This window comes from Borostomias antarcticus (genome assembly GCF_949987555.1).
Source record: "Borostomias antarcticus genome assembly, chromosome: 8".
Taxonomy (NCBI): domain Eukaryota; kingdom Metazoa; phylum Chordata; class Actinopteri; order Stomiiformes; family Stomiidae; genus Borostomias; species Borostomias antarcticus.
The window spans coordinates 7,104,951-7,131,453 of NC_140241.1; the positions used below are offsets into that span (position 1 = coordinate 7,104,951).

General features: G+C 42.8%; 3 protein-coding genes across 3 annotated transcripts; 2 read left to right on the plus strand and 1 right to left on the minus strand.

Moving 5' to 3' along the window:
* Window positions 1-270: 270 nt before the first annotated feature.
* Window positions 271-10,675, plus strand: nmt2 (N-myristoyltransferase 2; the record flags this gene model as incomplete). The annotated part of the gene is made up of 12 exons (XM_084442421.1): window positions 271-380; window positions 3,117-3,234; window positions 3,326-3,467; window positions 7,690-7,808; window positions 8,001-8,092; window positions 8,193-8,309; window positions 8,483-8,653; window positions 8,753-8,861; window positions 9,131-9,301; window positions 9,383-9,550; window positions 9,671-9,808; window positions 10,541-10,675. 12 exons carry the CDS (start codon window positions 271-273, stop codon window positions 10,559-10,561), a joined length of 1,476 nt encoding a protein of 491 aa, XP_084298547.1. The 3' UTR covers window positions 10,562-10,675.
* A 1,940-nt stretch (window positions 10,676-12,615) lies between these two features.
* Window positions 12,616-13,468, minus strand: rpp38 (ribonuclease P/MRP 38 subunit; the record flags this gene model as incomplete). The annotated part of the gene is made up of 1 exon (XM_084441738.1): window positions 12,616-13,468. The coding sequence occupies one exon, from the start codon at window positions 13,466-13,468 to the stop codon at window positions 12,626-12,628; it is 843 nt and encodes a 280-aa protein (XP_084297864.1). The 3' UTR covers window positions 12,616-12,625.
* Window positions 13,469-14,285: 817 nt separating this feature from the next.
* On the plus strand, window positions 14,286-15,317 carry acbd7 (acyl-CoA binding domain containing 7; the record flags this gene model as incomplete). Its single annotated transcript, XM_084442422.1, has 4 exons — window positions 14,286-14,294; window positions 14,772-14,889; window positions 15,071-15,133; window positions 15,244-15,317. 4 exons carry the CDS (start codon window positions 14,286-14,288, stop codon window positions 15,315-15,317), a joined length of 264 nt encoding a protein of 87 aa, XP_084298548.1.
* Between the last annotated feature and the right edge of the window lie 11,186 nt (window positions 15,318-26,503).

The window sequence follows — 26,503 nt, forward strand, 5'->3', positions numbered from 1 at the left end:
TCGGCCACAATCTTTCTGGCCTGGAGTCGTGAAGGGCCTGGAAGGAAAGGGGATGACGACACTGATGGATCCACTCTTTTTATTAATGTATTACGCTGATAAGGGTTTATATGATGGCTAACCGTCTTCTGGTTCAGTCCTTCACTGATGCGATAGGTGGGGCAACCACAGGGTGGGGCTGTTTCCATCATCATTCTCTTTGTTTTCTCCTCCACCCACTCTCCTCCTCTGTTGCGAACGGTAGCTTCTTTTTTTACATTTTCATCCATGATGGCGGAGGACAGCGAATCTGCGGCCAGCCAGCAGAGCCTGGAACTGGACGACCAGGACACCTGCGGGATAGACGGGGATAACGAGGAGGAGAATGAACATATGCAAGGGTGAGGATTGCCTCTATAACCCGACTCAAAACCGCAGGGGACGGGATAGCACATTTCTAGCTAACGGTACAATACATTCGTTGTGTGACGGTAGGGATGGAGAGAGCTGCGTTAGCTAGCTTAGCTAGTAATGCACAACGATACTGTAACGCGTTACAACCATGCCAGACTGCTATCTAGCTAACGTACTGTTGTGCTAGCTTCATCAGACAGCAAGTCAGGCGGTGTTGTAGGCAAGGCCACAGCTTGACGTTGAAATAACATATCTTTAATAAAGCTAACGTTAGCTAGGCTAGCTAGCTACGTGGGTAGCTAACAGTTAGCTAGCTATCGTGATGGCAGAAATGTCAGGGAGCTTTTCTTCCATTTAAATGTAAGAGGTTGCAAATTCGCTTATTTCGGCGTGTCAGCGAACATCCAATATTATATGTGGCCGACTTGCTGGACGGCGTAGCCTCAACATGCATCACAGAAGATGCTAAGCGTTAGCCAGCTACAGCCCGCCAGACTAGCCGCGGTCCATGTAGACAGCACCGTGGAAAGCTGGGTGGCACCGTCCATAGTTGAAATCGTAAAGTCACCCACGTGGTGCAAGTGCATAGTTGAGCTTGGGATGTTCAGCAAGCAGGACCTCTCGTTCTCCATCGTTTTAAACGGTGCAGCCGCTTCTGTACTGTGCAGTACGTGATGTGTGTCCGTTCGTAGCATGAGATGTAGACCAATCATTCAGGAATTAGGGATGGGTATTGTAAGGATTTTATCGATACCGATATTGCTTATCGATATCGATACTTATCGATACTCTTATCAATACTATTCTTTATCACTTTGGGACTCATACACTGCGTGGGTCGATGGGACTTTCTGTCTCAGTTGGCCTTAATTTACATTGTGGACTGTCACTGTAATATAGTGATCATGTGTGATACTTGTCCAGCCATCACTGGTTATGGCTACTTTTGACACATTGGCTATGATGTTTCTCTTTTCAACTGCATGCCAAGCAGGTATGAGGGTGACTGATAATGTGCCTCTGGAAGGGGGGTGGTAACTGGGGTAAATCTTTTAACCCTGTAAGTACAGTGACAGTATTCTGAATATTAATTGGATTTCCCTATAATACTAGAAGCGCCGTTTCTCAGCTTTCAGGAAGTGTTGGAATGTAGGATTTTTTTAGATTATTAAATGATTTTTTTTTTAAATAATTAAAATATATATATATTTCTTTAAATTTTGCCGGTGACGTGGTCTTATTCAAAGGGTAAGGGGCTGTTGTCATCTCCCTACAGTAACAAGTTGACTGTAACTGTTAACAGTAATGCTACGTTCACACCGGGCGCGGTGAGAAAATTCGCACCGCCCAGTTTGCCCCCATCTCGCCGTGGGATCCAATGGGGTTGCCGTGCGAATCCGCTTAAGAAAGTTAAAAAAAAAAAAACTTTTGCGAATGTCGCCGCGCGGCAAATCCTGGCTGCCACGCCGCCGGGTTCGCCTGATTCGTGCCGCTGGTGCAGCCCGCCGCCCAGTTCGCGCAAATTGTATTGACTTTATATGTAAACTCGCCGCGTGGCCTGAAAAAATCACGCCTGGTGTAAACACAGCATAACAGTTACATCAGAAGACCAAGACTAAATTGTGGTTACATAGCTTATGTAGCTAGCTACAGCAACCGAAAATATTTTCATTTCATCATCTCTCACTCCTAGTCAGAAAATGTCCGCTAATTGCAATGCTAATTTTAGCTATGTTAAATTCCATTGACTTATGCTAAAAACATTAGCGATCTAAAAGTCTGTTGGCATTATTTTCTTTGGGGGGGGGGGGGGGGGGGGATTTCAGGAGGGGCAGGAGGTCCTGTCCAGGGAATGGACCACCTCTCCAAAGCAATAATAGGGGAAACACTGTACAGACTTATTTATAATAACTATAATGAGTGTTGCCTGCATCTTTAGACTGGCTCATCTGCTGCTGCGGCATTGCTATCGGAGCCACCAGCAGTAGCATTAGCCACTTTGCTAAAGCAGTCAAACATGCTGCAATGCTTCACATTTACCAAATGTGAAACTTGTGTTTCATGAGGTTGCTGGTGTTACCCCTTTTGGACACCTAACTTTTTACATAAATTGCACTTAGCACCGTTGGTAGATTTGGTGAAGTACCGGTTTGCCCTGTCCTCCATGCCTACTTCCTTGAGAGACCTATTAGAGAGGCAAACAATAACAACGTGACGTCATCGCTGTCATAACTGTCACCAGCAGCTTTGTCATGATTAGGGGACGGATGCCAGCTGCGTTGGCTGATTTATGAAACAAACGCAGCTCCATGGATTTATGAAACTAATGTGTTAAATACCGATAGCAGCAGTTTGTCCATGAGCTTATTGATATTTTGGTGCTGAACCAGTAATGTACCGGTACAAAAATATACCAGTTCCTGATATCCATCCCTATTCAGGATGCAAATCAGTAGTAGGCAGGGTAAACACAGGTGTAATGGATCCAATTAAATGGTTCCGTTATTTTTAGTGTGTCACAGCTAAATGGAACAGGGACACAATTTGTGTTTACTCTGCTTTGTCAAAATGGCTGCTGTGAAAAGGGCCTGTCTTGAAGATGATTTGCTCATAAACCTCCTGCTTCACCACTTACTTCACCACCTGGGTGGGATTTTAAAATTACAGGTCAAAGTATTTTCATGATATTGCTAGGCATTTATTGTGTGTGTGTCTGTGTGTAGGAGTCCAGGGGGAGATCTGGGGGCTAAAAAGAAGAAGAAGAAACAGAAGAGGAAGAAAGAGAAGCCAAGTTCTGGGGGAGCTAAGTCTGATTCAGCCTCTGACTCTCAGGAGATTAAGGTGACCTAGCGATTCAACACCAATACCATTTGTTTACATGCCATGAAAACCAGACATAAGTGAATTCCAACTATCTCTCTCCCTGCTGCAGAACCCAGGCCTCCCCATGCAGAAGTTGCAGGACATTCAGAGAGCCATGGAGCTACTGTCATGCCAGGGTCCAGCTAAAAGCATTGATGAGGCAGCCAAACACAAGTACCAATTTTGGGACACACAGCCTGTACCCAAACTAAGTGAGTTGGTACACACACACGCCTCACAGTGAGTTGAGATAGGGACACACAAATATGTCACTCACACATGGAGCTTATGAAGGAAAAAGGACATATGGACATAAGTATTGGAACACACCTCTTAAAGGAGTAGTAAAGGGAAAATGCATGTTTAGCCCTGTTTTAAGGTTACTTATGATCATATACAATGGTTCAGATCAAAACATTGACAAAACTAGCACTTTGAGAAAGTCTGATAATTGCTCTACCACTGTTTTGGTCAAATTGATGAGTAAAATTATTATGTTTTGGCTCCTCAACAAGATACAAGATATCCTAATAAAAACAGCTCAGTGCAGTACAGTAGCAATACAGTAAGAATATGGCGTGTGCATGTGTGTGTTAATGATAAATTATTAAATTATTAAGTTAATGATAAATTATTATTCAAGAAAAAAGACAGCTGGTATCGGCAGAAAAAAATGGGTTGGTGCATCTCTAGTTTCCATGGACGAGCAGCTGCGTGCAAGCCTTAGATCACCAGGTGCAATGCCAAGTATTGGATGTAGGGTTGCAAAGAGGCAGAACATTTCTGCCTCTAATAACTACCATGGGAAGTTAAGCTTGGACATTTTTGTAGGCTATAACAGCTTTTTATATTATAATCTATTTAAGGATTGTATCCCAATTTCACTCAATTTGGTAGCCAATTGACCCTGACCTAGTGTTCAATTACCCCCTACTAACTACTGTGACTAATTGTCACAGCCTGGCCGGTCGGCGATGTGAAGTGGAGAGACAAGTCCTTCACTCTCTCAGCTCGAAACCATAATTCCAACACCAGACAGGGTTGCTGTTGTGCAGTGTTGGGAGTAATGAACCAATCATTTGTAATGTAAGGGATTACACATTAGAATTTTCAGTAATCAGATTACAGTTACTGACCTAATAAAAATGGGATTACTTTTGAGTTACTTACGCGCATGTCGGTTCCCTTTCATTTGGTTGATGTGCGCCTGCGGTCTTGCAGTCGTGGTGGAACTGACTGTTTATGTCATCAGGGTTGAGATGCGCCAAGAGTGCAGGTATAGGATCAGATTTCCTTGTGTCTATTATGATCTAAGATGCAAAACTGATCCTAGATCAGCACTTCTATGATTCGGGTAAGAAATGATCTGGTTTTAGAAAGTAACTCAAAAGTAAAGTCATTAGTAATCAGATTACTTTTCAGAGCGAATAATCAGTAATCTAATTACAATTTAGAAAGTAATCAGTAACTATTTGATTACTTTTATTAAGTAATTGAAGTAACTGCTGTTGTGTGACAAATCCTTAAGCCGAAATTAAACTAACCACCCTTGGGCAGTGGTGGCCCAGTAAGCCACTCCCTCTGGGATCCGGCGATACTCTGATGGTCCCCCGTGGGCAGCTGCACCAGAACACGATGCATTAGACCGCTACACCACCGCGGACCCCTCTAACAGGAAACTTAAATGTAGCCTAGTTGCCTAGCCTATAAAAAGCTATTCTAGATCTGGCTGTATAATCTTGGTTAAAACAGCCTAATTTAATGCAAATTAAGTTGAATTTCAACTCTGCACTATGCAGTCCTCCATCACATGCACAGCTAATTCCTAACATCCTGCACACTAAGAGGGCTTTAGAATCCAATAAAGTTCTCCTCACAAGTAGATTAAAGGACTATGCTCGTTTTTGACAACCTGGACCTTATTTACGACATATTATAAGAAGTTTGACTCACCCAGATCACTTTTGTGTTGTTCGGAGGCCTGTAGAAGAAATTTAAAATCCAGCGCGAGCCAGTATATCCATGTAATGGCGGCGCACGGGGCAAAGGGAATGCAGCTTCTAAAAATCCATTTTCGGCCGCTAAACGGTTGTTTTCATCAATCACATTGCATGAATCGACAGTTGATATTCCTCTACGCGAGCCATTCTTTCGGTTTTCAAATACGTGGTCTGTAGCCACTGTAATATGATCTTTACACTGGCTATGCTCCCTCACATTCTCTGCGCTACGATCGGATTGTTGCTGACGAATGACGACGACAATATTCTCGGCACCAACTACGATCGTAGCGCAGAGAATGTGAGCCGGAGAATAGCAGGCTGCGCGCTGGCCTGTGCGCATGCGTGCTGGAGCAAGTGGGGGAGAGGCTTGTAAAGATCATATTACAGTGGCTACAGACCACGTATTTGAAAACCAACCGAAAGAATGGCTCGCGTAGAGGAATATCAACTGTCGATTCATGCAATGTGATTGATGAAAACAACCGTTTAGCGGCCGAAAATGGATTTTGAGAAGCTGCATTCCCTATGCCCCGTGCGCCGCCATTACATGGATATACTGGCTCGCGCTGGATTTTAAATTTCTTCTACAGGCCTCCGAACAACACAAAAGTGATCTGGGTGAGTCAAACTTCTTATAATATGTCGTAAATAAGGTCCAGGTTGTCAAAAACGAGCATAGTCCTTTAAGGACCCTTTCACACCTACGTTGTTTAGTCCGGACTTTTAGACTTTCCAGTTTGATCCGAACCAAATTGACAGGTGTGAAACCTCCTGGACCACGGTGCGCGGATCAAAGACTCGGTCTTTGGTCCGACCTCAAGAGGTGGTCTCGGCTCAAACCAAGGTTCGCTGCTGCCTAATGTGAAATCAAAGGTTCGCACTTTCGGATCAAACAGACGCGCGTGCATCCACAAACCAATCAGTGTCAAGTATAGGGAGACGCACCCTCATGCAAGCGATGACGACATAATGTAGGTCTGCCACCAAAAATCCTTTGGTCCGCTGGTGTGAAAGCGAAAGTTATGGAACTAATCAATAAAAAATAACATGTCGGGATTCTGGTTCGGACCTTGGTCTAGAAAGCGCCCTAAGGGAAAAATGTATTTTTTTGTATTGGAAATGTTTGCCTGCATGTCTGCTATGACAACACAATGTTTATATTTATGTCTGTATATGACAAGGTAAATACAGTTGATATAAATAACCCCAAAGTTCCCAAAATCCACAATTTATTCCTGTTAGTTCCCATAAATTCCTGCTAATTCCTATGGAAAGTTTCCAACTTTGAATATTCCTGGAATTTTGCAACCCCAGTTGGATGGAGTGATGTAAAGCATGCCGCCACTGGACTCTAGTGGAAACGTGTTCTGTAGAGTGACGAATCAAGCTTGTCTATCTAGCAGCCTGATGGACGAGTCTGGGTTTATCGAATGCCAAGAGAACGTTACCTGCCTGACTGCATTGTGCCAACTGTAAAGTTTGGTGGAGGAGGGATAATGGTCTGGGGTTGTTTTTCTGGGGTTGGCCTAGGCCCCTTGGTTCCAGTGAAGGGAAATGTTAATGCTTCAGCTTACCAAGACATTTTGGACAATTCTATGCTTCCAACTTTGTGGGAACAGTTTGGGGAAAGTCCTGTTCTGTTCCAGCATGACTGTGCCCCAGTGCAAGCAAGGCATAAAGGCATGGTTGGGTGAGGTTGGTGTGGAAGAACTTGACTGGCTCGCACTGAACCCTGACCTCAACTCCATCAAACACCTTTAGGGTGACCTTGAATGGAGATTGCGAGCTAGGCCCTCTCGTCCAACATCAGTGTCAAAAAAGGGGGGAAATTCCCACACATTCCAAAATCTTGTAGAAAGCCTCCCAGAAGAGTGGAAGCTGTTATACAGTAGCTATAAAAGGGGACCAACTTCATATCAATGCCTATGAATTTCGAATGGGATGTCATAAAAGCTCCTGTAGGTGTAATGTGTAGGTGGCCCAATATAGGTGCATCTCAAAAAAAATCTAATATTGTGGAAAAATTAATTTTCCGTAATTTAATTAAAAAAGTGAAACTTTCATATATTATAGATTCATTACACATGAAGTGTTATATTTTAAGGCTGATTGAAACCTGACCAAGTATTGAGTGTATAAATGAACATACTGAACATACTGTATAACATAAAGATTAAAACAAAGAAAGGCTTGAAATATTTCACTTTGTGTAAATATATGAATGTTTCACTTTTTGAATTAAATTACAGAAAATAATGAACTTTTTCATAATAGTCAAATTTTTTGGGATGGGGCATGTTCAACAAATATTTGAACAGCAGATAGATCTCAGAATAATCTCTTCTGTGAATATGAATGGGTAAATGTCTCTTGATGTTCTGGAAGCTTTTCCAGACTCCCTGATTTTGACTGGCTGGTTCTGTTTATGTAGATGAGGTGGTGACCAGCCATGGACCAATTGAAGCAGACAAGGAGAACATCAGACAGGAGCCCTACTCCCTACCTCAGGGCTTCATGTGGGACACTCTGGACCTCAGCAACGCAGATGTGGTGTGTGTGTGTGTGTGTGTGAGAGAGAGAGAGAGCGCAAGTGAACGAGAGTACAAACTTTATACTCATTACCACTAGATGCAGGGCTAGTATTTCGACCTTGATGCATTTCTATAGATAGAAACGTATAAAGAGGAGACCCTATTTTTCATTGTTTGACACTTTGTCTCGCGCTCTTTCACCCTTGTTTAGCTGAAGGAGTTGTACACATTGTTGAATGAAAACTATGTGGAGGATGATGACAACATGTTCAGATTTGACTACTCACCTAACTTTCTCAAGTGGTAAGAATGCCAAAACCTCATGTAAAATTGTTCTATGCATTCATAGTTTGACTGCTGTCTCAAAATTCACAGATAATCCTCCTATCTATCTCTCTCACAGGGCGTTGCGTCCTCCTGGTTGGTTACCACAGTGGCATTGCGGAGTGCGAGTTTCTTCAAATAAGAAGCTGGTCGGCTTCATCAGTGCCATCCCTGCCAATATACACATCTACGACATGTATGTCACACCCATGCACACCATGATCCTCATCCAGCCTTCATCACATAATATATTCACATGAAATTTACAATGGATAAAATGTGTACCATTGAATAATTTGACTCACACATTGACGTTGTCAGCCCTGTTTTCACACTGCCTTCCTCCCTTCTCTCCCTCGACTCACCAAGGCTAAAGAGGATGGTAGAGATCAACTTCCTGTGCGTTCATAAGAAATTGCGTTCAAAGCGCGTGGCTCCAGTTCTGATCAGAGAGATCACGCGGAGGGTGAACTTGGAAGGAATCTTCCAGGCCGTCTACACAGCAGGAGTAGTACTGCCCAAACCTGTGTCTACATGCAGGTCTGCACACATAATAGAATGAAACACAATACAATAGCTTTATTTTTTTTCCTACTGGGGAATTTTTCCAATATTTATTTTTTCTGTTTTTTTGTGTAGGTACTGGCATCGATCTCTGAACCCCAGGAAGCTTGTGGAAGTAAAATTCTCCCACCTGAGCAGAAACATGACTCTGCAGCGAACCATGAAACTCTACAGACTACCAGATGTAAGCAGACACACGGCACGCACAAATATGCTGGTTTATATAATTGTTTATCTTAAATAATTCAACTGTGTTGCATGTAGGGATATCACTGAATTGGTCTTTATTCAAAAGATGGGAGTGAATCTTAGTGTTATGAATGAAAGTTTCTAAATGGCTTAAAAAGACTAGCATGTGCTTTACAGGGCATCTGTCAAGCCCATACAGTTGGTCAAGTTGTGTGCGTGCGAATGTATGTATGCTTCAGTATTCACCTCCCTCTTCCTATGTAGAGCACAAAGACCCCAGGCTTGAGGCCAATGGAGAGGCGTGATGTCCGTCAAGTCACAGAGCTGCTCCAGAAACACATGAGACGTTTCCAGCTGGCGCCCTCTATGGGCGAAGAGGAGTTGGCTCACTGGTTCCTGCCCCAGGAAAACATCATAGACACATATGTAGTGGAGGTATGTGTCTGTCTATTTCCCAGGGGGACACATTTTTATATTTCGATAAATCTGTGATTAATTTCTCTCTCTCCATCCCAGGGTGCTAGTGGTGTGTTGACAGACTTCACCAGCTTCTACACACTGCCCTCCACAGTGATGCACCACCCTCTCCACAGGAGTCTGAAGGCAGCTTACTCCTTCTACACCGTCCACACACACACTCCTCTGTTGGATCTGATGAATGATGCATTGATACTGGCCAAACTGGTACTGCAACACATGCTGCCACACACACACACACACACACACAACAGAGCAAATCAAAGTTCTTATCTCTGTTTTAGGATTTTGCTGCTATAATGAAGTGTGTGGCCTTGTATTCAACAGAAAGGCTTTGATGTGTTCAACGCTCTTGACTTGATGGAGAATAAGGTGTTCCTGGAGAAGCTGAAGTTTGGCATCGGGGACGGGAACCTGCAGTATTACCTATACAACTGGAAATGCCCTCCCATGGACCCCGAAAAGGTGTGTATCTTACATTACCACTGGAAATGCCCTACTATGGAGATTAACGTTATATTATATATTTATAGAACTTGTATATTGACTATGCCAGAAAAATGTGTAGGTGGGACAAAAAATGTAATTTAATGTATACATTTTTTTGTCTGTCCGTTTTCATGTAATTCTAAATAACTAAATGTTAACATTCCCTCCTGATTGTGGACAGGCATGTATCAGGTCACCTCATGATCCAGGCTGTTCTCTCACCTTTGCTTGTGATCCCCCCTTACTAATCATGAGGAAATCTTGTCTGAAACTCTTATTTTGGCCTTTTGAGACATCAACCCATATAAAGTTTGAAATGTAGCACAGTGGTTACTAGTTGGAAAGAGAAAAACACACTTCACACTTGAACCCTCACATGCATTTTAACACACTCCAATGGTTTTTCTTTCTCAAATCACCTTCAAATGAGTACTGAATACTACTATAATATTATTCAACAGTTACTGTTCTAACTTTTGAAATTGAGATGGGTTAGTCAGATTGTTTTCAATCTAGTGCTAGTGTAGGAATTGCAGGCTTTGACAAGTAATCAGAGCCCACTGTGGGCTTTATTTAGCAGTTTTGGGAAAGTGTTCTCTTGGGGAGCATCCCTTTGGAACCCCAAGCATACACTTGCAGCTGATTTGAATATATTTTCAGGCGAATTGCTCTCTTTGACCGGTATCTGTCTCTCTCTCTCTGTTTCAGGTTGGCCTGGTACTACAGTAACTGGTGGGTTGTCGGCTGCTACACACTGATCTGCAGGTTGCCGATTCTGACCTCTGACTTTACCCTACAAGGACACAGTTTGTCCTGATCTCGCAACTACAACAAAGAAAGTGACTGGGATGCCTGTGTCATGTGGAGCAGCTCTCCAAGCTCATGTTAGTGTCATCCAAAACATTCTATCAGCTCACCTGCAAATGATAACTCTTTAATCATCAACATCTTGAATGTGAAATCATGCTCTGCCCTGCCTGAGCTGCTCTCAAACAGTACTACACACACACACACACACACACACGCACTTAAAAAAGCATTCACACTTAACAGGATACGTAAGCATGTAACAGACATCTGCAAACACAACCATGTGCACACATGCACGCCAGGAGGTCTTACAGAGGCTTGTATCCAAAAGGTGCATTGATGTTTGTGTTTGTTTGAGAAAGCAGAAATGTAATCACCTGTACATTTAATGCCAGATCATATTTATTCCTGTAGTATAGGGACCGGGATTGAGAGGAAAGATCCAAAGCATTTTCTTCAGAACTAGTGTAGATGTCATTGACTTTGGAGTTCATATGAAGGGTTTGGAGAGGGGGCTGGTTTGGGGAGTTTTAGGAAGAATGTATTGCATATTTGAAGCACAATTCTTGAGTTCTTAATGAGCAATGGCTCCTTTACTCCCAGGTGCATTTTTATTAAACATTTGTTTTCGTTCTGTGTGTTAAGGTTTTTGAATGATACTGTGTGTGTCTTGGGAAATATATAAGGCAGGAGGCAATTGTCTTGTTTTAAAAATGTTCATTTATAGTGTTTGTGCGGCTTCCAGCAAACGTGAGATTTTCCCCACCTTTTTTCCACACAGTTCTGATATTTAGAATTGTGCTTTATGTTGTGTCTTATGACATGATTCCTGTTGTCTTACAGTATTTGTTAAACCCTTGGCATTAAACATGGGCAGCTCCTTGTGTTTGATCTAGCATGAGGACTCAATTTCAAACAATCACCACGCAGAGATGACTCTGCCACTGCTGTCCCGTCTCTGCTGCCCAATTGTCAAAACCCCACATTCTCTGATGAAGGCTCTCGTTGTTGGCTGCTAAGTGTGATTGTGTATTCATGTTAAAAGTTCAAAAGACAGTTCTCACTGAAGATAAACTGAGTGTGTTGTGAGGAGCTAACTGCTTTAAGTGTTGATGCGCAGCTCTGTGAAAGTGATTGAGGTCAAAGCTGAGACCAGCGAAGTTACTGTCCTAGTCCTCTTCATTCCCTACTGTACTATACCAGACATGTTCACTCATTCACTTCCCTCAAATGTAGAAATCCACAACTGGTGTAAGACATAATGGAAAGCCTATTCTTGCCTGTTTTATGCTTTTAAATCTTGAGGGTGGGGGTGAGAGCAGACAGCAAATCTCAATGTCACTGAACACAGGGCATAATACTGATTACCAACGATAATTGAGTCCCCAAAACTCTTTCGCCCTGCAATTTAGAAGCTGACATGCATTTTATCACAGAGGCTCCTTATGGTGTTGGTTCTGTTATGTTTGCTTGTACGAATTTGAGCATGAGGCAGTTTTGATACAGTGCTGATGCCACTAGGGATTTCTGTAAATGGCCACTGACCATGGTAAGAGCTTCCCTAAGCACTTGCCTTATTTAAGAGAAGTTGTTTTTAAGATATCAAAAAGGTGTAGTTTTGAAATAACATACAGCTTTCTCTAATTGAAGAACAATATTTTTTATTGAAGTTCATCACAGGCAGTAATAGAACTGAAGAACCAGTACCAGCACTGTTTAGACAAGACCTCTCATTCAAATACTGAACATCTGTTTCAAACACACTGTCAGTTATACCAGCATGGATATTTGATTGAATAAACTCATGACTTTAAAAGCTGCAGCTGAGTCTGTCTTCTGATCCTTGTCTTCATTTTAACATACTGTCAGTGTGACTTGTGAAGAAGCACAACTGTGGAAAACAAGACAATTTGTTTTCCATTGGCCTATCTAATATTGGAATAAGAAACTAGACACCACAAAACGGCAATAAGAAAAATGGAATCATTTAAGGAATTCCTTCTGCTTCTTAATCTTGGGTTTTCGTATTTTAGACGGGTTGGGAATAATCTTTTTAACTTTCAGAGGCTGAAGAGCACAGGGAACAGGTTCTATCGTCTCTGGAGAGACATCCTCAATCTTCCGTTTGTGTCCCCTGACCTCACCTGTGTCCTCTTCCACTGGCCTTACACCTGTGTCACTAGTCCCAGTACCTGGTACCCAGGCAACTCTGAGCCTGGGCACTCGTGGGATTATTCTGTCAACGGTGTCGGAAAATGTCCCTTCCACTTGCCCATCATCACGCCTGAAGCCCAACGCCAGAACACTCTTCAACCCCAGGGCTGCAGAAACACTGTCACTCAGCCGTGGGACCTGGCAGGCAGGCACATCTCTGGTTCTGCTCAACTCTATCAGGTGGCTGGTCATGTGTGGTGGTTTTGCTGACTTACACACAAGCACCAGCTTGAGTTCATTCTTCTCCAGGGCCTTGGTGACTTCATTAATGCCAATGGCCAGCTGCCTCCTTGCCGACTCATGAGTCCATCCACCCTTCTCGGGAGCAGCCTGCACTTCAGTGTCCTCCTGAGGTACCCGTTTAACCTGGTTGACTGAATCATCTCGCCCAGATGGTTTCTTATCTTTCCTTTTCCCCCACAGTCGTGACACTTTCACCTCTCTCTTGGTGAGGGAGATGGCTGTCAGTTTGAGTTTCAGTGAGCTCACGATAGATAGCATGTCTTCTTGAGGAAGTGGGCTCCATTGTAAGTTGTATGGGGAGTTGAGGGAGGTTTTAGCCTGAATCTGCTTTTTGCGCTGCTTCTTTGGTATTTTACCTGGCGTGGCCATTCTTATCTGGAATGCATTTTAAATGGTTAATTCAAGGTAACGAGACAGTTTCAATCAATAAAACAATGATGCCATTTTAGCAGATGCTGAGCCCCCAACCAGGGCTCTTTGTATGTATATATATATATATATATATATATATATATATATATATATAACGTATATAACTACGTTAGCTAAATGTGAACTCAACTAGTCGCAGCATTCGCTTTAAAATAAACATTGAACCAGCTCATGGTCGCGTTATCTGGCAAACTAACCTTGCTAGCACTAGCTGGTTTGCAAGCTACCCCTAAGCTTTAGCCTACTGATGAGACGAATAGTAGGCTACATCAGCTAATGATTATACCATCGTCACATGCTTCGCATCAGTTAGTAGGTAAAATACCAAACCCGATATTTAAGTCCGATAGATAACTAGCAAGCTATCTACCTACCTCAATTCGCACGCCGAAAAGCCTCTAAACCGGATGTATTGAGTAGGGTACATGTCAGACCACGTCACACTTTACGTGTTTCCGCTTGCACCCCAATGTGGTGCGCGTGCACTGTGCACTGTGCTTATGAAAGGTTTCTGACAGACTGCAGTTTACTTTAATGTGGGCGGGTGCGGTCCTTCACCCGATTTAAAATCATCTAGTGTCAAACTCTTGCAAGTCTAGTCAAGTCGTTCTAGGCAATAGGCTAACATTGATAGGATTTATGGAGACATTTGATATATTCTTCACTCTGGCTTTCCGTAGCCTATCACATCACCATGGACCACCATGGGACTCATTCATTCATTTTTAAATGGTCTCTGCTGCAAAAGAGAACAATGTTCTCGGTCAGTCTGCCTCGTTAAAAAATAAGGTTAAATAAATACATAAAAATCATACAACTCTAGCGACGGGCGAAGGTTGCGCTTATTGGCCCATGCGCTTGGCGCGCCGCGTTCCTTTAATGCATTTGAATGAATTACATTTCATTCATAATGTACTTGGAATGTCATTTTAAAAATATATATATATACACACATTTTTAAAATCATGGTTAGATATGTAGAGAGAGAGAGGGGGGGTCTAATCACGTTTAGTGCTTTGTTAACATACTGTGCTATTGTTGCTGAAATGTGCTATACAAATAAACTTGCCTTGCCTGTGCACTAATTGTACACAGTTTGAACGATACTACCTGAGAATGGGAAAATGATTTCACCTTAGACAAATGCCTAAACCAGCATAGTGCACTGCACACTGTAAACGTATTGATCCAAATGACAATCCATCCCTATTTCTTTTCGCCAATCCTTTACTCTCTGTAGGCTGAGTTTGAGAAGGTGGCTGCGGATGTGAAGAAAACGAAGACCAAGCCAACTGACCAGGAGTCGCTGGAGCTTTACGGCCTATACAAGCAAGCCCTCATAGGAGACATTAACATTGGTATTTACTTAAATCTTTAACCCAGCAACCCAGTAGCTTCATAAGGTTTACCAGAACTACTGTAAGACCCCACATCTACAGCGCCAAGCTCTGAACCACTTGTTGTTTGGTCTCTTTATTCCTTACGTGCCCTAAATGCAATGGGATGTCTGATTTGTCTCCTTGTTGTTCTCTTCACCAGACAAACCAGGGATAATGGACATGGCAGGAAAGGTCAAGTGGGAAGCATGGGATTCAAGGAAAGGTAACAACAGATAGTCAAGAACCTTAGAATGAAAGGAGTGAAAACTTTACTAAACTCCTTTAATCAGAACACAGGTGTGTGACTGCTTTCTTTGTGTTCCCTTTTCATAGGAATGTCCAAGGAGGATTCCATTTCAGCGTATATCACTACTGCTAAGAAAATGATCAGCAAATATGGGATGTGAAGATTATGGTGACCAGACATGGCTTTTTTTGGGATAGAATGCCATACTGTTCACTTTTGATTAAATATAGGCTACATTAAGATCAAACCCTATGCATTAAACCCATGCCAATTTATATTCTGATTTGCTGTGTTGTATCTATACAGACACTGGAAAGAGAGTTGTGTGATTCTTTAATAATAATACATTAAGTATGTATTATTTATTTTTATGATTATACGCTTCACTAAAGTAGCCTATACAAGTTACTTTTAAGTAAATTCCATTAAAAACATTGCCTTGTATGTTTTTGAGGCAAAGAGGATAGAGCCACGGATGTAGGCTACTACAGAGAGCGCTTAGGCTCAAAACGAACTTCTTTAGCGTGTTCTATCTGCAGAACGTTATAAATAATATATTTCTGAGTTTTAATTATGAAACAACTTTACCTTGGACCATCGTTTTATCTCAGTGCAACCAGCCCAGCGAGATGGCTGAATTACTGCATGTGAAACGCAGATAACTTATCAATGTTTCACATGCCTTTAATTAATTCCTGGTAAAACACTACACAAGTAAAGCCTGGTAAACACTCGCGTATGGAATTAATTAGGAGGAAGTTGGAGTTAAAGTTGGTAATATGATTAATATGAGTTCATTCTTTTTAGCGTGTTGAAGTTTCCAGATTCATAGAAATACATGTATATTCATATATACTCTCCTGAACTGAACTTTATAACTGTTGGTCCACCATCATGAACAGTATTATACCATCCAGGCTATCAGATGAAGGATGTGGCTCACTGTGCCCTGGGCTTCCAGATAACATAGTACACATTGACATTTGTTGCATATGTGAGCTGTGTCGCAAGACCAATTTCAGCATTGCTGACAATAAAGTTATATCGTATCGTTCCTTGGTCACTCAACACTCACACAAATGACAGATGATTGGCTGACAGAAATTGATCAAAGGAACATTGTGGGAGCAGTACTGTTAGACTTCAGTGCAGCCTTTGATGTGATTGATCACAAACTATTATTGAAAAAACTTTATATGTTATGGTTTTGCTCCATCTGCCCTATTATGGATAGAAAGCTACCTATCCAATAGAACACAAAGAGTCTTCTATAATGGTAGTTTTTCTCATGCAAAACATATTGTGTGTGGAATTCCGCAAGAGAGAAGGACTGTGTTCATCCGAAGAGATGTGACGTCGACTTAAGTCACACTTCTTCTTTCCATCAACAGAGGAATGGAGTAAGTCGCACTTCTTCTTTCCATCAACAGAGGAATGGAGTAAGTCACACTTCTTCTTTCCATCAACAGAGGAATGGAGTAAGTCACACTTCTTCTTTCCATCAACAGAGGAATTGAGTAAGTCACACTTCTTCTTTCCATCAACAGAGGAATGGAGTAAGTCACACTTCTTCTTTCCATCAACAGAGGAATTGAGTAAGTCACACTTCTTCTTTCCATCGAGGAATGGAGGAAGTCAGACTTTTCTTTCCATCAACAGAGGCGTGGAAGAAGTCATTGTCTGGAGACCTGGGAGCTATTCTCTTTCATGTTTTTCCTTTGTAACCTGTATTTTTCATGTAACTGGATTGTCTGTATAACTTGTGTATAATACCAAATTTTATATAAAGCTTTTTACCCTTGTATCAGATATTTTCTCCTCGCCTTTATTGGTTTGGTGAGTATTGATATTTCTTGCTTGAGTCATTGAATTGATGATTGAGATTTAGCTTAAAGGTTTTACAGCAGGGCGATTAGGCCCGTCCGCCCAGGTCGACTAAAGAGGGTCTAACCTGGGCCTTTCCTCCAGAGAGGGAGGTTGAAGAGGAATGCGTGTGTGTGAGTTGACACTGAGGAGTTGACCTTTGAGCTGTGAGCACGAACAGAGGTCTAAATCCAGTGGCACCGCTCTGTTAGAGTGCATTGGAGCACACACACATTTGGGAGAGAGAATTGGGAGAAGCTGTGACTGATTGACTCATGTAATGGTAGTTTAAGCAAGACAACATACTAGCAACATATTAGATTCATGAGCCACGGATAACAATAAAACCTGGTGGTGAGGTTCTATAAGCCGTGGTAGCGACTTCACATAATAAGCCATCACCTTGAGGTCAATAGGTCAGTAGCCTACTCTTCAACAATATGGTCAAGTGCAACTAAAAAGGATCTTGGAAAACTCCAGCTAGCTCAGAACAAAGCTGCTCGTCTTGCCCTACGGTGTACATTAAGATCAAATGTGAACAACATGCATGCAAATCTTCACTGGTTAAAAGCTAAGGAGAGGCTGACAGCTTCACTTCTTGTTTTTGTAAGAAACATAATTATTTCAAAGACTCCTCAATGTTTGTACAGCCAACTAATGTTCAGCTCTAACACACATGCCTACCCTACCAGACATGCTACCAGAGGTCTCTTCACAGTTCCAAAATCAAGAACTAAATCAAAACAATGCACAGTAATGTATAGAACCATGGTTGAGTGGAATTCACTTCCAACAATAAATTTAAAAAAAAACAAGTGAAGCACCACCTCATAGCCCTTCATATGTAGGCACATGTATTGTAAGCACATGCTAGTATTGTCACTGACATCAGCTAATGGGGATCCTAATAAAAAATCCTAAATCCTGATTGGTCTATTGTGCCTGCCTATGCCTCCTGATTGGTCTATTGTGCCTGAGCTTCCTGGCTCTTGCTCTACTGCCAGGACTTCTTGTTAAGGTCCAGCTCAGCTTCTGGCCCCAGTTGGTCATCCTCTGAGGTCCCTTGCTGCCTATACAACCGAGAGGGTGGGGACACCACATTAGAATTAATGAATCAAACAAACAAATAATCAATGAAATCAAATAGACGTTGATTACATTATAATAAAATCATATAAGGAGTGGCAAATCCTGTCTTAGTGAAAAAGGCCTCGCCTTCCTCCTGGGCCCACATCCTCCTTTGCTGGGATGAGAGGGACCAGTCCCTCCTGCTTGGCCATCTTGTCCTTCTAGCTCTTGGTCTTGCTAGCTGCCTGCCTCCAACTTCTTTGTCATCTCCTGTGTTATACGCACACGAACGCAGAAACACACATGCACAGAAACGCAGTCATGAGAAGATGGTAGGTCATTTGAATCACCACTAGATGGCCCCAGAATGCAAGGACAGACGGAAGTTAAGAAGGGTTTGCCAACATTTCACAGAGAAAGCATTTGAGTGAGGGAGTCGGCTGTTGATGTTGGGGTTCAACCACTTGAGAGAGTTGTGGTCAGTTATGCATGCTATTAGGGGAGAGGTCAGGAAGGAATGGTTTCCCAGCACAAATTCCACTGATGGGTACACAACACTAACCCAGAGAACAGAGAAAGACCAGCTCCCATGTACAAGAATGTTGTCACCGGCAGCACAAGATAACTATAGAAATAAACAAATCTCATATCTTTAACCGCACTGCACATGCCGCCATCACCTTTTTTTTTTTTTCCTGTATTCCTTACTTCCTGTTTCTACAGATATAACTGTCCACAAACAGCGGCCCAAGGTTGCCTGGCACTGCTTACCCTGGTTAACAGAACAGGAGTGTGTTCCCTGACCTCGTACTGCTCCAGCGCCCCCTGCTGTTCCCTCTCCAGGCTCTCCAGCTGAGCATGGCAGCCTGCAGGGCGCTCCCCCTGGCCAGTAGCTCGCTCTGCAGCTCCTGCTCCTTCGCCTGGGTCTGGGAGATGGCCCTCTGCTGCTGCAGGTGGATGTGCTCCAGCTCGGCTCGCTTGTCTGCCTCCTCCCACAGTAATCAGGGTACACAGTATGGATACAGGGACAGGAACACACAAACCACCATGATCACGTATGCACATTTACAGCTTTAACTGAAGTAGTGGCGTGAAAGTGTGCTTGGAAGTGTGCTTGGATGAGTCTAGGCGTGTGTTTAGAAATGCAATTGCATGATTTGGCCACAAGAGAGCTCTGTTGTCCACTTTAGTCAAGTAAAAGATTTAAGTCAAGAGACTTTATTGCCATGCAACAAATACAGGTAGGCTACATGGGAATGACCGATTCTGCTTTTGTTCCTGACTAAACAGTGTAATATAAATGTGAATAATATATTAACCTATACCTATAAGTAAAGCCTATCTGGATATGAAAATACTACAGTTGAATAATATGTTAACCTGAACTTAGAACCTAAACCTAAGTCTAAACATATATTTCAAAATATAGACTGTTGGAATATGGATGTAATGCAGGCAATTGTTCATGTACAAAGTCTTTGAAAGATGCAAAGTCTTTGAAAGGTGCAATCAGAGTAAAGCATTGGGGGGGGAGTAGTCCAGCTATCCAGCTACTCTACTCATGTCTACCTCCACCCCACCCCGCCCCCTCCTCTCCTTTTACTTCTCCTCTTCCTGTGGATCAAATTCAGAGTCATGATCATTCAGCATCCTTTGGGAATCCTCCTCGTGCTCTTCAGGATAAGCAGGCAGCCACTGACCTCCCTGAACCCCCATCTGGACTGTTCCCTCTCTGTGTGATGTCCAACTCGGTCCAGAACGTAACATCTTCCTGTTTCTGGGACCTGACGTCTTTCATTTCCTTTCTTTCAACTCTCTCCTGCTCTGCCCTGCCGTCAGCTTCTGGTTCTGGGCCATGGTAGCCCTCCCCCTGCTCCCTGAGGGCTGGGTCGTCAGGGCTCTCACCCTGGTGGTAGCATCTGGTGTGGTTCTTCAGGCTGATGTTATGGTTGAAGCTCTTTGGGCAGAGCTGGCACTGGAAGGGCTTCTCTCCAGTGTGAACACGCAGGTGAGACTTCAGCTGGGAGGCCTGAGCAAACTCACGGTCACACACCTGCAGTGAGCGGAAACAAGGACCTGGTAAATATGATGCATGGTTATCCCATTTCTCTTGGAATGATCCATTCAAAACTATCCACAACAGGATAGGGTTAAAGACACATCCTCTTACAGGTGCAGTATGCGGTTTGTATTACTTTTTGTTATATTTTTTTCAATTCTCATTGAAAAATGAGCAACGAGCCAGGGTGCGCACGCCAACATTATTGACACAGAACTCTGTACTGTACAAAACAGAAATATTTTAACCTAGTTCGAAATAGCTTCCCCACTTGCTCCAGCACGCATGCGCACAGCGTGCAAGCGTTGCTCCAGCACGCTGTGCGCATGCGTGCTGGAGCAAGTGAGGAAGTTATTTCGTTTCTAAAGACGTTTCTAAAGATCATATTACAGAGGCATGTGAAAAACCACAACAGGCTCTATGTAAGCACAACTAGCGATTCATAAAGACAGATTGATGAAAACGACCGTTTCGCGGCAGAAAATAGATTTTTTAGAAGCTGCATTCTCAGTGCCCCGTCTGCCGTCATTACATGGATATACTTGGCTCGCGCTGGATTTTAAATTTCTTCTACAGGCCTCCGAATTACACCAAAGTTATCTCGGTGAGTGAAACGTCTTATAATATGCTGTAAATAAGGTCCAGGTTGTCAAAAACGAGCATTCTCCTTTAAGGTCCCATGGCGGTTTTCTCTTCCTGTTTCCGCTTAGGCACTCTATATGCTTAATGCAAATGATGTGATTGCTTTAAACATTTAAAACAAGGTAGAATATGTTGTATGTCTTTATCTATAAGGCCATTCTGGGTTGACTCCCCTGTTATTTACTGTCTTTACAGTATCGATAAGGTATGTCTATCGATTTATATGTCTTTATCGATAATCTGTCTTTCTAACCAGATAACATGGAAATTATGGGTTACGGTCTCAGGAGGACACTATACATATGACTGTTCCTAGAGTTCGGACTGAGTTGGGGAAATCAAGGGACTTTATTTTTTCTGCACCGTCTGCATGGAATAGCCTGCAAATTGAACTAACACTCCAGGATCTGGTCACTCAATGAATTTAAAGGCATGGTGAAATCTATAGAAAGGGATTCTATTGATACAATAATTGTTTTAATTGAAATAGGATTCATGGCTTTCCTGCACTTGTCTGATATATGGCACTTTTGAGTTGATCAATTGTTGTTATTTGTGTACTGTATGAAACTGTTCTGCCGCCATTCTTGGCCAGATTGCTATTGAAACAGATTTTAATCTCAGTGGGTCCAAAACCTGATTAATTAAAGGTTAATGAAAATGAAATGAATATGTATCTGGAAGAACAATCCAAATGGGTGCAAATGAAACCGAGCCCGTCCCTGCTCACCTCACACTTGAATGGCTTGTTGGCGCTGTGGGACATCTCATGCCTGTAGAGAAACCTGAGTATGGGGAACTCCTTTTGGCAGGTCTGACATCTAAAACTCTTTGGGTGCTCTTTGAGATGGTGACTTCGTGTCGACCTGTCCGAAAACCGCTGTGGGCATTCTGGACACTCGTAGGGCTTCTCTCCTGAGTGACTCATCTCATGGGTTAGTTTGTCCTGCCGTGTTTTGAAGGGCTTGATGCAGAACGTACATCGATGATAACGACTCCTACAAGTGCATTTTCTGTGGACACTGAGACTCAGCTCAGTCTGAAAAAAACATCCACAGTCCAGGCATTTAAATTTCTTTTTGGGATCACACTTATGAGACATGGTTTTGTAAAGGCGTCCACAACCTGTACAGAGTGTCTCTGGCCTCTTTTGCTCTCTTTTCATCATACACTTCCTCCTGTAGTTCATCATATACTTCCTCCTGCAGTGGCCATGAGGGCCAGGGCCATCAACTCTCAGTCTCTTCCTAATATTTCTCACCTCATCTATTTCCCCCTCCGACGACTCCTCATCGTCATCCATTTCCCACTCACCTTCCTCCTCAGTTTCTGATTCTCCTGTGTTCTCTGCTTCCTCCTCCTTTGCTATATTTTTGTCCTCCACCCCTCCCTCCCCCTCTGCTTCTTCCCTTTCCTCCATTTTCTCCTCCCATCCATCGCTGTCCTCTTGGCTCCTCTGTGAATCATCTGAGTCTAAAGTCAACTCCACCACTGCAAATGGATCTAATTTATTCTCGCTCTGCTGGGCTTTTGCTTTCCTCTCTTCCGTCAGCAGACTGGTCTTCCTGCTGGGTCCCCCGTCAGTCTGAGTACCCATCATCATCATCATCATAGAAGCTGCTGACTCCTGGTCCCTCTCTCTCACCTCACCTGGCAGGACAACAGACTCCTCAGGCTCCTATGCAGGGAAAACGTGACATAGTTAACTGTCTACACATTGGGAATTGTTTAATATGGTATAGCCTGGGTCCATTATGGGTATGTCTCCACTGCCAAAGCATGAGAAATAAAGCTACTACTTAAGTAAAGATTAAGTAAGTAATCAGAAATGTTTATTGCCATGTAGTTTACAACATACTATGAATCTGTTTCGGTCAATGGAGCATACATGTAACATAGAAACAACATTGGACGGTGCAGGGAAGAGATGGGACAGTGCAAAGACAGGACAGTGCAAATGAGCATTCAATACATTCAAATACGAATACAAGGGGGGTGGGGGGGGGGCAAAAAAGTAAAAAGTTAATCCTTGATGTACTGATGTATATGTCATTGTATACCTGTTCACTCATTGAATAAAAACTTTTTATTTATTTATTAGAATACAAAAAGACAAAGAGCAAATTCGCAATAGCTGCGACCACATAATGTACGTGCATGTGCAGCCAGTCCAAATTTTTGTGGACCAACTAAGGCTACCCATTGCCAGCCAGTTTCAAGTTCCTAGATTATTGTTGTAAAAAGATATAAGCACTTTGTATCCAAATTTGTTTTTTTAAATGGCAATTTCTCCTCCATCTTGGACTGGATCTCTTAACATCTTATAGGGAGACATGTAACATACACGTAAATACAAGTGAAATTTCAGACCAATCGGACTTACGGTTTATGAGGTGTTACCTTTTATAGGTTTTGCCAAATGTTCAACCTGCACAAAAATCCATCATGTGTTCTCTATTTAAACTGTGTAGAAATACCAGCATTTTGAAATCTGTGTTTTGAATCAGTTACTACACTGCCACCTATGGGCGAATCATGGTCATTCTTTCTGGCGTAGTTACTCATGATCTGTAGTTGCAACATGCACAATTTGGTCAAAGACTTTTTTAAAGTTATCCAGAAAAAGCTTTGTGGATCGACTGCCCGACCAACCGACAGCGAGTTATAGAGCTGCTGGTCGCAGCTAAAAGCAACACAGAACAGGGCGCACCAAAACACCATGGCTGCCATCTGTGGCGCCTACTTCATTAATAGAAAAACCTATAATGTGGCCTTATAGCACAATAGTGCTTATTACAACAAAGGTGCAACTTATTACAGGGTACTCGCAGGTTCCAAGTAATGAAAATACATTCACAGTGGACCTATGAATGACGAAAATAAGATGTCTACTTTATCAAGTATTACTCACCGCTGCCTCTGCAGGTTTGATAGTCTTAATATCTTCATCAGTCAAGAGACTCTCCTCCCTGCTGGATGCTGAGTCAGTCTTAATATCAAACGACTCCCTCATCATCAGAGAGGCTGTGAACTCCCGGTTTCCTTCTGTCACCTCACATAGATCCACAGACTCCTCATCCTCCTAAGGACAGGACAAATTACATGTTTTAATTGCTGTGTGTCCCATTTGAAAAATCTGATAGGCCTTAGGTGAGTGTCTCCTCATCCATTGCAAGGGAAAACAGGCAGCACACTTAATATAACCTGGCCTTGCAACACATCACTAATTAAGCTACTGCAAATGTACATACAAGGTTCTCACCTAATTTCTCTAGGTAAAATGATTTGAAAATTCAAATCAATTCAAATTCAAATGGACTCATAAGCAACACAATAAAAAGATGGCTACTTTATTGAGTGAGTGTCACACTAGGAGTAAACACCTTGAAAGGCTGGTTGGTCCATGTGGTCAGCTGATTGCAGTTCTGGCAGTGTTGGATGACTGTGAAGATCTTGTCCCCCTGCTTTCTGACCACACACTTTCCACTGCACTGTCCACACTGCCGGAACAACTGCAGTAGACAAGCAATGTTCACACACACATTGTGTGGAGCAAGGTCAGGAATGTCTTCCTTCGTGAGTGGAGGACGGCCACGAGAGGTTTCATTGGCTGGGTTGTGATTCTGGAGGGAGGCTGCACACCTGCATCAGAAACAAAAATGCAGCGCACATAAATTAATCTCAACCTTTACATCTCTAATCTGTCCTATGGTCTGGATTATAAGAATAGCTACTCTGGAATGGGTATCTCAGCAAGGAATGATCAGTTTGCATTAACCGACAACACTGGTGACATTCCACCTCTCACATAAAAGGTAGGAAATACATAAAAAACATATTTTGAACACAGAGATTGAGAACATGTATCAGAATATCATACCATATTTACCCCAAAAGAAAAGTTGTATCTTATTAATGAGAAATTGACTACCCTTTGACAGCCTTTGTCTGGAGGGTACCATTCATATACTTGCAACTGATACAGAATACTTTTTCCATGGATGCTTTAACTTTCATCAACACTAGCACTGTGGCTGTCCATCTCCAATTCATTCATAAACTCACGTGTTCATGCAGTAATTCAAAGCCTATCTACCAGGAAGCATATGTGCCTATGTAAGTACAGACTGAAATTGTGGTGCTGCTCTGATATATTGTGTAAAACTGTATATATGCTCTCTCTCCCTCTCTCTTGCTGTGAGGCGAGGGGCATGTGTCACAGGTGCTCATTATATTACTTATGTGGACATGGGTTTTGGTATGAAAAATAGTAACAACAGTTGTAGTAGGTATAGTAGTATACTTCCCTACCTACTTCCCCCTATGGGAATCATTAAAATATCATTATCTACTTCCCACAGGGGGGTCATCCATCCAGGCGTAGTGGTAAATACAGAGGTGGGTAAACTGTCAAGTGCAGTTTACCCACCTTGTTTTCCCTCATTGATGAACACAGTAAATCAGAAAATAGGTGAATAAACTCTCAGCCTCATTTTACAGAGGTGCCCTGCTGCATCCATCTATCTATCGACCTGGAGGCAAATCTAATAAATCTGACTAAATCCGATTCTGATTCAGGTAACATGTCGTCATGTCTTATGTGTAAACACAGCTAGTGTACATAACGTTAGTCGACTTGCTTACACTTACAGCGTAGCTAACGTTAGCGTTGGCCTATACGCGTAGCTAGGTACGTTGGCTACGTAGTTCTTGAAAATAACAAATCCCACCAGAATGAAAACAAACCAGGCAATTAGCTAATGGTGCGTTCGTTTGTGGTCGGAGGTGGCAAGTCGCAAGTGGCAAAATACCTACCTCCGACCTGTGTGCATTCGAGCTATAGCGAATGATACGATGATGATATGATATGATATTGACATCAGCCGGCAACTGGAGGCTGAGAAACATATCCGAATTTGCGACGAGGAAGTGCGAGTTCATGCAGCGTTTTATTTAATCATTCCTAGTAGCAAGTCGCAATTTGCCACCTCCCAGTTATAAACGAACGCACCATAACTGTACCTGTCCAACAGAAATACAGCAACCATGGCGTCACTTCCCAGGCCATTCAACTCCCTCAGTTGTCGCCATCGTTGAAAAGCCATACCGAGGTTGACTCTGGTTTGACTTCTTACTTTTTCATATCTCTTTCTGTTCGTAGCCCTTTCTACTACAGACTTTCTTTTCTTGCTTTCTTTAGCAGTGCGTGCTGGTGTAGGTGGAATTTTTTTTGGCTGCACTTCCTCGGCCATTCTTGTGCGACTGTCTCGCTAGCTTTCGCACAGGTAACAAATGCATTGGAATTTGCATTGGAATGGAAGGTAAGAGTACAGTGGTGGTACGTTTGATAGGCCTACTGCGCGCTCTCCAGCCAGCAAACATGTTTTCATCGGGGGGCGGGGTTTTCATCTCAACTGGCTTGGCGGGAATCATTAGGCCACGTTTATATCCCCAAACATTCCAAACCCGAATAGCCGAGATTCAATCTGTTTTTGCCCCGGTTGGCAATTGAGGGAATGTTCAGTGTCAGTTGGGATTTGAATTTGGGTGCATGAGTGGGCTAGAGACACAGGTCTTCACTGGTGAAGGCAGGTGGGTGGATGGGGGCGCGGCTATGGTAATGACGGGACACATGCATAGCTCCATGAAGGGAACAGGAAAGTAACCAGAAGGGGAGGGGGTATCACGGGTACAGAAGTCAGTTGTGGTGAAGA